Source organism: Dermacentor andersoni, chromosome 5 (assembly GCF_023375885.2).
Source record: "Dermacentor andersoni chromosome 5, qqDerAnde1_hic_scaffold, whole genome shotgun sequence".
Classification (NCBI taxonomy): domain Eukaryota; kingdom Metazoa; phylum Arthropoda; class Arachnida; order Ixodida; family Ixodidae; genus Dermacentor; species Dermacentor andersoni.
The window spans coordinates 53403560-53418143 of NC_092818.1; the positions used below are offsets into that span (position 1 = coordinate 53403560).

The window sequence follows — 14584 nt, forward strand, 5'->3', positions numbered from 1 at the left end:
TATAAGTGAGCGCCGACGCGAGTGCTGCCCCGTGTGTAAGCTACTGGGCAAGCCAGCAGGTTAACGGCGGCGGTCGGCCAAATCCGACAGGGTTCGTTTAGAAAACGTCATAAGCGCACAACAAACGTTTCAGGTAAACTTCAGCTTTATTTCGATACATTTTGCTGAACGCGTTCCACTACTCACTCCAATGAGTTCCTCATGGCGTGCTTGATGAACGTACCGTCGTGCTTTGCTCACTATGTAGATAACCGATCGTCGAATACTATTAAATAGAATTCGAAACGCAATGACCACCAGAAATAACAATGAAAAACGAATTAAGTTTCAAGCCCGCGAGTTCACTAACTCGCTTTCATTTGGCTTGTGAAAATCATCGCGCGCGCACACACACAAAGAAAATGCGCACTCGGGGGTAACCGCCCACGTTTCGTTTCGCGAATTTCCGCGGTGTACATTTTCGCTAAACGTTATTTACAGACGCTTCACGAAGGCGCAGATGACGCCGGCTTCTAACGGGCGAGCCATCCGGAGCAGGTCAGTAGTCCTCCTGGATGTACATCTGCTCCTGTCCGAACTCCTGGTTCATGTACTCGTCGTAGTTTTTATCACCGCCTTCGGTGGGCTGCAACCAGTCAATCTCGGCTGGCAAGCGATAGCGCTTGTCGGCCATCACTATCACCACTGGCCTCACCCGGTGGTGAAAGATTCCCTGCAAAGCGATCCGCAGTTTAGTGCGCATAGCACAGTTAACAGAGAGTTTTCGAATAGGGGCCCCAAACGTTTGGGGCCCCAAAGAAATAGCGTCGAAGCCACTGCACTTGCGCGAGACGCAAACTGCGTTTGGGTTTTGCGTCTGGCACGCTATTTCACTGATTTATCGGGAGCCCCAAAAGCTTTGCGTCAACAAGCATGGCGGCACCCATCGAAGCGACGGCTCTAACCTATCACCAATCTGGGCTTGATTCGTGGTAACGCGTGAAGTTCGCAAGCTAGAAGTAACTGCGGTTATCGCTTTCAACTAGCATGCGTTATGAAGATTGATTCATTAGACGCCGCTGATTCCGAATTCGAGTCTCGATTTAATGGCTCGTAGGCCTAACACGGCTTAGCTTAGCTTTGAAGGCACGCAAAATTGGTTACTCAATACCAAGCGCAAGTAATTGCTTGCTGCTAATAGAATAACCTATAAATTGTAATTGAACGAGGAAACACGAATCTCAAAATTACCCTTCTTATCTTAAAATAGTATATTTTATTTATTATTTATAATAGCTTTTCTTTAACGCCGTAGTGGCGCTGCAAGTGCAAGACGCTATGCGCAAACACAAAGCCATATTCTAAAAATCTTCACTCTTGGGTGAACCAACGCTAACACCCGCAAAGCTCTTTGGGGCCCCAAACTTTTGGCCCCCCTAAAACTCTGTAATAAGTGGTGTTCAAAACATGGCGTCTATACAACGTTTTTCCGGTTCCCCCATCGCTTCCGGCGGTTGCACTAAGCATAAAAGGTGGCCTTCAATATTAGCTTCTGTTACCATGGGTGCAGAGAGAGTCATCGCTGGGGCGTAAATTTGGACACTAATTAAAGGGGCACTGTAAATTAAAGGGGCACGTGTAATGTGGAGGTTCTGGGGTTCGGCTACCACCGGCAAAAAGTTATCTTTTCGTCCACCTTCATTTCCATTTTCTTCGTTATTTTCGACATTCCAATTCCGAAGTATGTCGGCAGCCCGTAGCTTTGTGCGTGCTGTGTGTCCTCGGCGATCGCTTTGCGTTGAGGCAATAGACAGTGTGAATGTCCTTTCGCTTGCTGCTGCTGCCGCATTTCCTCACGCCAGCGTTTTGACAGCGAATGTCTGCAGTCATTGAGTGTGATGTGTTCATGTTCGCTGTGTGCGCTGACATCATGCTTATTATTAATTTAGTTAGCAAGCGAATGTTTACAAATAGATACAGCCAATAAAAGTACTATCCTTACTTCGTATGGCTGTCTGCTAATTTGCTATCGTAATCGATGCATCGCCTTCCGGGCAAAACTGCATCTTTCTTCAGAAGCGCATTGATACACATAACATAACAGGCAAACATTATTAATAAATGAATGGGTTATTTTAGACACAGTTCCATACCGTACGATAACACAAACGACAATGTCTTGTTATTAAAGGCCCTAGCTGGTTGCCCAAGGACAAAAATCTAACGAAGCTTGCGTTCGCAATAATATAAGACACGTGTCTGCTACAAGACACGTGTCTGCTACAGCAAAAATTGGGGGACAACTCAGCATATCCGAATGGAATGCGAAGGGTTTCACCCAGCGAGACCCGTAGGTAATGTACACTTTCCAGCACCACTGAATGAAAGTAGATGGAAGCATTAGCCAGTGAGCAGTCGAGATAAACAAGAGAAGTTTAGAGTATTGGTGGAAAAAAATCGGAAAGAGATTTGATAGTACCGGATCTGTTATAGGCTTAAGTAACGGTACCAGCTAGATGTACAAGCTTTAAGGAATAGAAAAAAAGATTAATTTTACCTAGACAAAATGCTACACTGAAAAGCATGTATAGCATACCTGATTAGCTTAGGCAGTCTAGGTGAATATTTGCCAGCGTCCCGTTTCAAAGAAAATGCCAATAAATAATAATAATAATAATAATAATATAATCGTTCATCAACCATGGGAATGATGCGTAGTACATGAATTTGTCTCATGTTCGGGCGCGTTGCTCCCAGCGTTCATGTGGCTTTGTTTACTCTGCTTTATCTGGCCTTTATTGCTCTAAATCTCGAAGCAATCCCCCCTTTTTCTGTGTGTGTAAACGCAGAAGGCGATTTGACTCTGCGCACATGCATAAGCACTGCGAGGTGTGGCATTTTTAATGGGATATTTTGTCGGATGTGATCCGCTTGCCCAGTTGCAAAGCCACAATGCCATGCGAAGCCAGTAGGACGAAGACTGTGCAAATACGTTTACTAACCATCATTCCTATGCAGGCTAAAGCGACATATGCTTACAGCTCCCTAGGACACTAGCGCCAGAGTTCCCATGTAGTAATTTTTGCAGGAATCTCTAAGATTTTAGGGACCGCGGCGCAGCTAGATTATCTCAACTCCAAAATTACAGCCATTGACACCGCCGCACGACTGGAGGACGCAGGCGAACATATGCGACGATTTTGCGTACATGACCATTCTGACACATGCGTGGCTCATGTTATCCCGCTTTTATCACTTGCACTCTGTAGAAACTAACAAGGTGTAAAGGTGATAGCGCTTACGTCAACTGTTTGCTGATTGCATCCGGACTTTTTGATAAGGGTTTTCTTTTTTTTTTACAGCAGCAATAGCGTCCGGCCGACAGCATGATTTCGGTACGGCTATAAGTGCATTCACCAGGGTACCACCAGAACTGCACACTTAAATCTTCGTACAAGAACGCGTTAGGCTGGTTGAGTAGTGCAGTAGAATAGTCCAGTGTGCGTGCATGCAAAGATACACGACAGCGGTGAATGACTTACAGGGAAGCTGAGCCTGCGAGTGGTGCGAGGCACGTACATGGGTCCGACCAGGTACTCCTGCGTCTCGCTATCGATAGCGACGCCCTGGATCAGAATGGCGTCGTGGATGTCGGGCGTCAGTATGAACTTGGTCGCTATCTCCAGGTTGGGCATCAGGAATGAGTCCAAGCGGCGCTGGATTTTCTCAAGCGGCCATGTCTGTGCAAGCCGATGTATTAATGTTCACGGTTACGCTGCGCAGTAACCGTGATGCAACTGCTTCAAATCGTTATAAAATGGCATAAAAACACCGGGAGACGGGAGGCACAGTCGAGTTCTGAAGCGTTTTTCAAGTGTGAACCGTGCCGTCCGAATAGTAATATATATCTTGTGACGTCACAGTAAGGGCTGACCTTTATTGAGCCCGAGAGACGCGGCGAAGGACCCTCGACACAGTCCACGCTGATGATGCACGCACAGGCGTGATGAAGGTTAAGGTCACACACATGATGATGATGATAACACATACACTTTAAGCTTAATCGGGAATTTAAACAAATCCTGGTTTCTTAGATAAACCGGCAGTAGTCCCAATGAAAGAAGGCGACCAGTCATTCTACAAGAAGCTGTGTCCTTCATTTCATGAGTGCTATTCTGCACTGCTAAGTTTGGTCGGCACGATTACAGCTACTGGAAATAAGGAAGCAAATGTTCTGGCCTGGGCTGGTAGGGCTTCAGTCCGAGCAATATTGTAAATCCATTATATGCTCCTGAACTTTCTGTCATTATCTATACGGGGGATAGGCATAGACGGCATCCGATGACTGCATAGCTCCTATAGTAGGTTCTGACAAATCACTTCTGCGAAATGCCAGCACCAGGCCCCGACCTTACTAACAATAAAATACTCCGCAATCTAGACGAAAACTCTGTCACAGCCATCACGGCGTACTTCAATCATTGCTTTGACACTGGCACCCTCTCTACTTCGTGGAAAGGTGCCAGCGTAATTTTTATCCCAAAGCCAAACAAACCACTCAACACTTCTAATCTCAGGCCTATATCACTAACCTCTTGTCTAGGTAAAGCACTCGAACACGTCATCCTTAACCGGCTCAGTAAATACATGGAAGACAACAATCTTTATCCATCAGAAATGGTAGGTTTTCGAAAATCTCTCTCATGCCAAGATATCATGCTTCGAATGAAGCATGACATCATTACACCCAATAGCAGTCTAGATACGCAAGCAATTCTCAGTCTGGACCTCCACGGAGCCTTTAATAACGTTTCACATTCCGCCATCCTCAGAGAGCTTAATCTCATTGGGGTTGGCGGAAAGACATATGACTAGATATGTACCTTCTTATCTAACCATACCGCAACGATACACATAGGCACAGAGCAATCCCTTTCGTACGCTTTAGGTAGCTACGGCACGTCCCAAGACTCAGTGCTGTCGCCTTTTCTTTTCAATCTTTCTATGATGCCGATGGCGCAAGCATTGCAGTCTATTCCCGATCTCAAGTTTTCACTCTACGCCGATGACATCACTCTTTGGACGACTGGCGGCTCCGATGGAGAGATTCAAGATCTCATTGGGGTTCGCGGAAAGACATATGACTAGATATGTACCTTCTTATCTAACCATACCGCAACGATACACATAGGCACAGAGCAATCCCTTTCGTACGCTTTAGGTAGCTACGGCACGCCCCAAGACTCAGTGCTGTCGCCTTTTCTTTTCAATCTTTCTATGATGCCGATGGCGCAAGCATTGCGGTCTATTCCCGATCTCAAGTTTTCACTCTACGCCGATGACATCACTCTTTGGACGACTGGCGGCTCCGATGGAGAGATTCAAGACACTCTACAGGCCGCAGCCGACGCCGTCGTGGCTCATGCCGGGGCTATGAATCTCACATGCTCCCCTCAAAAATCCGAGCTGCTACTTCTGCCATCCCACCGGGGGGCCGGAAAACACGTCTAGTATACAGGCCATCCTAAATCACATCCCCGTTACTAGAGTGGACAGGCTCCGGGTGCTCGGTTTACACATTTAAAGCAACCGGCTCAACACATATACCCTACATACACTCCACACCACAGACGATCACACCCTGCGCCTTCTAGGGCGAGTCTCCAATAAACATGGCGGACTAAAGGAGGCCGAAATTCTCCGCTTGATCCAGGCCTTCGTTATCAGTAAGATTACATTCGCAACACCATATCTACATTTCCTTAAATCAGAATCAGATGAGATCGACACTGTTTTACGCAAAATATATAAATTCGCGCTGGGGGTCCCCATACGTACCTCCACTGAAAGGCTAATGCTTACTGGAACTTTCAACACACTTACTGAACTCACAGAAGCCCACCTCACATCCCAATATAGCAGACTTTCTAACACCGCAACAGGTCGACACATTCTACAAACTCTTTCTATCACTCCGGCACCCATCATCCAGACTAAATACACCATTCCACATCACATACACGAGAACCTCTGCTCCCCCCATCTCCTAAAAACATGCACCCTGTGCACCACAAACAGCGCAGGAGGCAGCGATCAAAGGCTCTCCAAAAACAATTCTCCACCTCAAAAGACGTGCTCTATGTTGATGCCGCCGAATATGGGAACGGAAATCATTACGCAATATCAGTCATTAACTCTCACGGCCAGGTCGATGCGGCCGCCTCCATTCCTGGCTCTTCCTCGGAGGAGGTGGAGGAAGCGGCCATAGCCCTGGCCCTCACGATTCCAAATTCATCAGTTATCGTTAGTGACTCCAAAGCAGCCATACATAACTTCGGAGCGGGTAGGGTCTCTAAGCCAGCCCTTTCTCTCCTCTTGGCCCATCCTTTCCATCAAACTGTGGCATTAATCTGGACTCCCGCGCATGCGGGCCTTGCCGGAAACGAGGCGGCTCATGCCAGTGCCCGAGGATTTACAGTCCGGCCTCAGGCATCAGATGTGTCGGACCTCGCCACGGACGAGGCGCCGTTAACAGCGCGGGATCGACTTATTACTTACCACGACATCTGCACACACTACCGATTAGACCGCTTAACCTTTCCACCACTCATGGGCAAATCCCCGCGTAGGTGTGAAGTTCTGTGGCGACAGCTGCAGACTCGCACCTTTCCGTCCCCTTACCTCCTCCACCGCATTCATGCCGCCATTTACCTTTCTCCTTCTTGTAAATTCTGTGTCTCTCCCAAAGCAGACTTAAACCACATCATGTGGGAGTGCCCTAAGCACCCCTTTCCCCCTTTCCTCAGGCAATTAATATCTAGTGAGGAGCAATGGGAGGCTGCCTTGCGCAGCTCCAGGCCCGATCTTCAGGAGGCCGTCCTGGAGTGCGCTGAGAGGATAAAGGAGGCCTACTTCAAGTAGTTCCTCCCCTCACCCTCTATTCTATTAAATAGGGATCAATAAAGTTTTTCATCATCATCATCATCATCTGGGAATCTCGCAAGGCGGAGGAAATGTCACGGAAGTGGAAAATTGGTCACCCACCTGTATGTATCACGAAGCTACAAAGAAAACCGATACGCGTTTCTCCTAGAGAATCCGGGAGCAGGACGAAATTTTTTCCTCATCTGAGACGCTTTCTTTCTGAGAAACCCATGTGGGTTTCCTTCGTAGCTCAGTGCTACATTCGGGTGGTCGAGAATTTTCCCTTTCGATGTAGGATTCTCTATCTCAGAAAACATCGTATACTTGTAGGACAGAGTGCTTGCCCGGGTGCCACAGTCACAGCCAGCACCCCCCAAATCCTTTGGTGCGTGGCCTCATTCAAGGGTCCATCGAGCTGCGCTAGAACTACGTATTATGTTATAGGGCATATCTTTTGCCGGACAACACAATTCCACTCCGGATAATACTGTTCTTCAAAGAATACGTCTCAATAATAATGTTGCGGTATCCCACTTGCCTGGTACTTGGGATGCGTTTGAAGAACCAAGAGTCCTATATTTCTCGCAATGTACGCCCAGATGTCGTAAAGAAAACTCGGTGCGTTTGTGAAGACTCCTATAGCTTCAATCACTCGCTCTCTTGGTATCATATAGGCCTGAAATAAAGAAAAAAAGAGCGTGTTGAAAATTATGGGATGTTTCGTGAACATTGTCTTTATGGGGCTCGCGACACTGAAGATTACGAAGGGCGCTACAGGAGTGAGGGAGGTTTACAAGCTGCAATCTAATTATTAGATTCATGAGTGCATCAATGGGAACGTTCTTCTTTCCTTTCCTTTCTTTTTTTTTCTGTAGGGAGAGAAAGGGGGAGCGCTAATGTGTGTTTGAAATTCTGCTGTGTAATGTATGTCATGTTGCTAGTTATTACCTTATGCACAAAACCCTTCGTATTGTATTTTTTAGGCCAGAGTTAAGTACTTGGAAATAAAAACAACCCTGATTGTTCTGTTTAATGTGTAAGCTGGTACTTTGCGAATGTCATCTAGCCTGGTAGTTGGATATTGATAGCTGCCTAATGGTATTGGGCCGAGCAAATTAACCAGCTGGGACGTTGCAGTGAACTGTACCCGCCTTCTAATCATTCCCCATTACTCAGTTCTCATTTACCACTTTCTCGTTTTGCTTGTGTTAGAGAAGTTTCTCACGAAGCTAACTTCTGTAAACTTCTATGTAATCGTTTACAAACTTCAAAACACGGTACATCAAGCAAAGTTACGCAGCTTAGTCTAAGCACGCTGCTCGGACGCAAGTAAAGAAAAATTACTAATAAAAAAAAGTTTACTTGGCGAGTAACAAAGGTGACGTTAGACAAGAACGAACTCATTCCAACCTTAGTGTGCGCGTAATTTTCCTCCTTGCTGTCGTAAATCAATATCTTCTTTTTTTTACTTCGGTCTCGACATCAAGTGACATGTCCCCATACCTGCCAACTCTCCCGATTTGTCCGGGGACTCCCGAATTCTTACCAGTCCTGCCAATTGTATGAACACGGTCATAAACCTCCCAGAATACTGACCCAGTCCCGCCGAGAGAAAAACAAAACAAAACGCGTCATGCAGCCAGCCACATCGTGAATACCAGCACGCGCTTGATAGCTAGACGAAGTACGCTTTAAGACCAAGCCTTTTGTGTGCAGCCAGCGTAGCCCTAACTTCAATTCGCTTATGATCGTGATAGGTGCGAAGGAATTCGCGTGACACAAAGGTCTATGTGTTGCATTATGACCGATTTTCTTAAATTAGCTTCTCCGTCATACAGTGTTGCTGTGCGATGACGAATATTAAAGTGTGTCAAGCTGCCAATGTTTTGCGACATAGTGCATGTTCTTTAATTATACACGCAGGCACGCGCCGTTTCGGGTCACAGTACGAGCCCCGAGACGTCTAGTAACTGTACTGGCCGCCATTCATATACGTTGCTGCAGTGCAGGAAACACGGTAGAATTTTTTTTTTTGACGTCGCCTGCCCCCCCCCCCCCTTCCCCCTTTTTCCGCGTGGTTCAGCTCCCCATCAACGAAGTACTCAGGTTGGCAGGTATACATCTCTAAGTTTAGCGCGGGCAGAGCGCAATATAAGATATGGCAACAGTCTCTCAATAGCCCCATCGCTTCCTGAGGTATCGATAGTTATGATGCGCTTATACGGATACGGCGTGTGCAACGAATGACCCATGAAGTGGGGAATACTTTTCTAACACCCATAGCATGCCGGCAGGTAACGAAGATAAATCTTTCTTTCGCTCCATAGTGTCTATATTCTGGTTGTATTTGCTTCAAAGCGCAACCCCATGGCTCAAAACGTAGTGTTATAGCCAATCCACATTTGCCTGCTCTAAAATGCGTGATCCTAAATCCTTCAGTATGGAGTGGCAGGCACAGCTCGTAAGCGGCGGTTATTCTTGCACAGTTAGATGCTAGAAAAGCTTTACGACGTGCTATCTATTTTGCAAAATGGCCTATTTATGATCTGCAATATGAATTTACAAAAAAGGTATGCACATTAGAAAAAAAAATGACCGCCCTTTTACTACTGTGAAGAGGGGTGCAAGCCAAGCTCGAGACGCGCGGTTCTTCGTTGTCGTAACGCTTCGACTTCGCGCTCCCTCACGGTGAGGTGCGCACGTCGACAACGAGCCCTTTTTCCAGCGAGTTCCCGGCGGCGTTCATCCAGCGCCGCCTGTTCTTCGGCAGAACGCACGACGCGTGCCCGCTCCCGTTCCTTCAACGCAGCCTGCTCTTCGGCAGAACGAATCAAGCGCGGCCTCCCCATCTGGCTGCCGGGCCTGAATAGACGGAAGACGGCGGGCGCGAGGCGAGCGAACACGCGATAACATCCTTTCCCTCCTCCGAAGGGAGGGGAGGCCTGTGATTGGCTCGCGCCTTGCGCTGCGTCTACTTCTTCGTGCGTATAAAACCCCACTTTAAAGGTGACGTTTGACTAACCGACAGTGGCTGAATGGGTTAGCGTGGTGGTCTCGCCACCGCGAGGTCAGTGGCTCGACTCCGCAGCCCGACAAGCAATTTTTATTTTCTCGCGGCTTAGATTTTTCCGTACGGCGACACCGACGCCGACACGAGTGAGGCAATACAAGCTTCGCCTGAAAAAGTGGCGAGATATTGCTGACCATGCATACGTGTGTGCTCGAGCGGAGAGAGAGGGCCATACACGCCACCCATGTATAGTGCATCATAAATATCTCGCTGAATGTGGATGCCTGCATTATTCCGCCGTAGATCAAGCTTTCACCATCACGGCGTTCCCAGGTGCGCCTCCCTAAGGTCCCTGAATAAAACTTAGAAGTAGCGACATACTTGTATTTTGCCGCCGCCGCTGCTGCGAGGAGCCTGAGAGGAGGCAGGAGGTCTGCGACTCTTGATTGAGCGCCATCACGTGGTATTTCCCGCGCCCTTTTCTCTATCTTTCCTTTATTTTCGCGTCTCGGCGTACTCACCACCATGACAGTGGGCCGTCGAGTTTTGAAGAACTCAGTTTTTGTTTGTTTTATGTTAGGGATTACTTTTAAGAGCACTGGAGGTGCAAACGTGTACGAACGGAGCTTTTTTTGCCTTGTTGACGGGTTACGGAGCTCAGGCATGGGTAAACTTATGCACGGGTGCTACTCCCGGTGCTCGTTTAGATTTGTTTTCCTGATCGCGCTATCGTCAACAGGTGTAAGAAGCTATGGAGTACGTAGGCTGTGTTTTGTCATATATCGTGCTAGAAACGTAACACGTGTTTTTGTGCGTAGCTTTGTCAGCCCATGCTTTTGCTAGGCTCTGCAAATATATTGTGAGGGGACAAGCTGTTCACTACCAGCGCAAATGATTGACTATTGTGAGTAGGCTTTCTCCGCTTCGCCGCCTCGGCAGGATAAAGTGGTGCACCAGTTTGTCGGCTCATATTGACTTGGAACTGCGTGAAGGGGGAAGTGCTCATTGATGGAAACCATTTCTCTGAGTAACTTTCGTCCCTGCATACGTTTTGTTTAGAAATGAAGTACGGGTTCCCCTGTCATGGTTGTGCTTGAAAGCCAACGGCACCAGTGTGTCATAAAAGCGTAGGACCAGTTTCACTACCGTAAAGATATGGCAGCGTCATGACGAACCGACGAGAATAGCTGAGATGCTCCGCGTTGATCGCGCACGTTTCTATATATATGACGCTCGCGTTATTCAGGCGCATAGGTCACGCGCCTTGCGTTCGGTCATCGTGGTACTAAGATGATTAAATTATGAAGCTGCGCAAGCTGCACACACAGCAATCGATTGGGTACACGCACGTACACACGTACGCACTTCGAGCAGCGCAAACGGATCCGAGTCGTTGGATCGGTAGTTACATAGTGCTGCACACCTGTACCTTTGGCGTGTACCAGCGAAACGTTCATCACCGCCCTTTCACGATGGGCAAGGGTCTTTAGAAAGCCAAATAAAGAATTAGATCAATGCAATAGAAATGACTCGCGAAGTGGATTGATCTGTGCAAAGCCGCGACAGTGTTCTTGCCTACGAGTGCAATGCATGGCAGTGGACAACATAACACTCAAACAAAGCTCTGGCATTTATATAAACATCGTGTACATTAAGTATACATTATTGGCGAGACAGAATTCTGATTTTTGTGCTAGCACTCTACATTAAAAGGAATTTGTCCACCAAACTAGGCTCGAGAGCCTTCTTCTAACTGGAAGCTGGCAGCCAACCCGAAGCTAGAAAGCGTGCAGTTACGCGCTGAGAAAGCACAAAAGACATCTGCTTCGGCCAGTTTCATAGCGTCCCATCATCGCTGCTAGCAGAGCACACAATAGTCAAGTCTTAACTGCGGTAAAAATTCATGCGCATACACCCCACAATAATCTTTGATGTCTCCCCTCGTGTAACTCCATGGGTGGCTTCCGAGAGAACGGCCCAACTGCGAGGGCGAGCTACGCGAGAGAAAGAGCGAGCTGCGAGAAGGCCAGCTGAAGGAGAGGCCGGGCGAGGAGGAATGTCGCTACCTTTAAGTTTTGTCAGAGTCCTTCCATGGTTTTGTCCAGGGATCTTACGCCCCCCACCCTTACACTGTTAGCTCACTGTACAACACCAACCAAGCCAAACGCCTAGTGATGAACCCCCGTGTACGAGAACTTTCCTCCCCTCAACACTCCGTCTCGCCTCAACTGGTGAGGAGGAGGATTTATGGGCATCAGCCATGAAAGGGGGCGGTAACAAATAGTCATCTAGCCTGGTTGAGCTAATCAGGTATGCTATACACACCTTTCATACTAGCCATTTTTTTATACATCGCCCTAATATTTTCTTTCTCTTCCTCAAAGCCTCTCTATCTGGTACCGCTAACTATGCCTGCAACGGATCCGGTGGTAGCAATCTCTTCCCTGCTCTATTGGCACCAATACTTAAATGTGTGTTTTCATTTCTTTCCTCCCATTCTTGTAAATCTCCATGGTCTTTTTTCTTTCCGTTCATTGCACCCAATTCGACATCTCTGTTTCTTTCACTTTCTCACTACTAATGAAGCAGACGGAGACGCCGCCCCTCGACAGAAGTGCTTACTACGCTTCACCGACACTCCATGGAAATTCTTGAGAAGCGCAGTGTCCTTTTTAGCCGAAGGGCAGCGCTGCACTCGACTCGGTGGCGTGTAGGCCCAGCTTCGAGTCGTGGCTCGCTTACAATGCGAGAACTGGGTTCCACTATGAGAGCACAAGTTGCGTTCGGCGTGTCCAGCTGCCAAGAAAGTTTGGGACCGATTTGCAGCGGCACTCACTTGCCCCTTTCCTCCTCTCCGACCTTCAAAGCGAGTCGCGTGTAAGATAACCACCCCGTACACACCACGCACAAAACCAACTATTGAAGAGGAAGAGAGCGCGTGCTTACGTTGACCTGCGTCTCGGCAACGACTCGCGTGATCGAGGGCTCTTCGGTGACGAGGCCGAGGTCGCCGATGCACGCGGGCGCGGGCACGTAGTCGACGAAGTAGCCCTCGTTGAAGAAGAACAGCGTCGACGCCGAGTTGGGCAGCGCCCCGTCGCCAACCTCCTCGTACTCCCCCTCTATCTGCAGAGACCACCGATCCATAGGCGTCCATCGTGACGATCGCGATGATATCCACAGAGCGCGACGGGTTTAATCAGGGAACTAGCGGGCAGGCAGGGAGCCTGTCCTCGTGGTTTTCTTAAAACTCAGCAACAGCTGTATATGCGAGTTACGAAGTGTGTTCCGTCTAATACAGTGTGAAATTCTCAAGGGCGGTCGATACACGTAAGAAAATGTATGTCTGATGCAAACAGGAAGTAATGCACGTTGCATGGTGTTTCAAGCAAGTGCTTTAACCCTTTTTCAATAGTATACGGCAGAAAAGATTATGCGTTCCAGCAGCATAACGTACATAGTTGGGATGCGTTCATGTGCCCTTGTGGGGAAAAAAGCGTCTGTAAAGAAAGCAACTGATTATTCATATCGTACACCCTCAGAAGTACCATGAAACTGCGCCGTGTGCAAGCAACCATTCTGTGACATGGTTTCTAGGCGTATCAGCACACATTCACTTTTATTTCACTGCGCTCAAGTCGCAAGAAACGTCTCCAATTTTTCGCAGTTTACCGATCAATAGTTCATTTTCTTTTTGTCGTAAGAAAATATTCTCGACGCTGCATCTCCCTTTGTCCATATAAAATTGGTGCCACCAGTTAACAGCTCACCATTCATGCATACCTTCAATATGCCTGAATAGGTCAGTATGATGTCATTCTCTTCCTTCCTCTCCACGATGACTTCGGTTGGAGCAAAGGACACCGGTTTGATCTTGATCTAAAGGACAAAGGTTGCGAACAGGAAAGTTGAGCGTAATTGCGAAAGCACTGAGAACGGACAGATCTCGACAAAGGTTGTGAACAGGAAAGTTGAGCGTAATTGCGAAAGCACTGAGAACGGACAGATCTCGGTCTCTTGATGTAGAGTCTATTCAAAACAAACGCCACGGCCTAGCCGCGCTTACTTACCGCTAGAAATTGCCGAATGCTGTCCGAGTTGATCCACGGAATGACCCGGAGCATGGCGATCGGTTTGTAGCTGGTGGGCAAGCTACATGCCTCGGACAGGATGTACATGCGCCGATCCTTGACAGCCTGCGTGAAAGATGGAGGAGGTGGAAAACGCTTGAGCACTGGGTTATCGTCTCGTCGACATTATCGAACAGCAACGTCGCGTTAAAGAAATTGTTCTAATTATTAGAACCCTTCTTATGCGTACATGGAAAATTCACGCCTCCTATGCAGTAACGCAACTGGGTTCACATTACAACTGGGATTTAATTTTATAGTTATTCATTACAATTACGAAGAATGCAGAGAACCTTGTTTGAACCCATAGCCTACAGGACTGCCGGCACAAATTTGTTGGAGGCACAGGGGAAATCGAGGAGAGTTTTGCGCAGGAATATAGTCATTTGATTAAATTATTTGTGTGTCCTTAACATCTCCAGCGCTAAGTGCATGTGTATGTGCACTGAGTGTACTAGGAAGTGTGGTACTAAGTGCATTGAGCTGCCAAGGGAGCCTCTTGCAGGAGCATTGTCGCTCTTCCCAGAAGGTGCAAGGTTTT

General features: G+C 47.7%; 2 protein-coding genes across 2 annotated transcripts; both read right to left on the reverse strand.

Annotated features, from left to right (window-relative positions):
* Positions 1-205: 205 nt before the first annotated feature.
* LOC126530284 (uncharacterized) lies at positions 206-3716 on the reverse strand. The gene is made up of 2 exons (XM_050177600.3): positions 3522-3716; positions 206-712 (listed from the first exon to the last, which is right to left on the reverse strand). Exons 1-2 carry the CDS (start codon positions 3672-3674, stop codon positions 539-541), a joined length of 327 nt encoding a protein of 108 aa, XP_050033557.1. The 5' UTR covers positions 3675-3716; the 3' UTR covers positions 206-538.
* Positions 3717-6025: 2309 nt separating this feature from the next.
* Positions 6026-14484, reverse strand: LOC129384654 (sperm-specific sodium:proton exchanger-like). Its single transcript, XM_055070248.2, has 5 exons — positions 13984-14484; positions 13697-13792; positions 12860-13039; positions 7442-7579; positions 6026-6040 (listed from the first exon to the last, which is right to left on the reverse strand). The coding sequence occupies exons 1-5, from the start codon at positions 14089-14091 to the stop codon at positions 6026-6028; spliced, it is 537 nt and encodes a 178-aa protein (XP_054926223.1). The 5' UTR covers positions 14092-14484.
* Between the last annotated feature and the right edge of the window lie 100 nt (positions 14485-14584).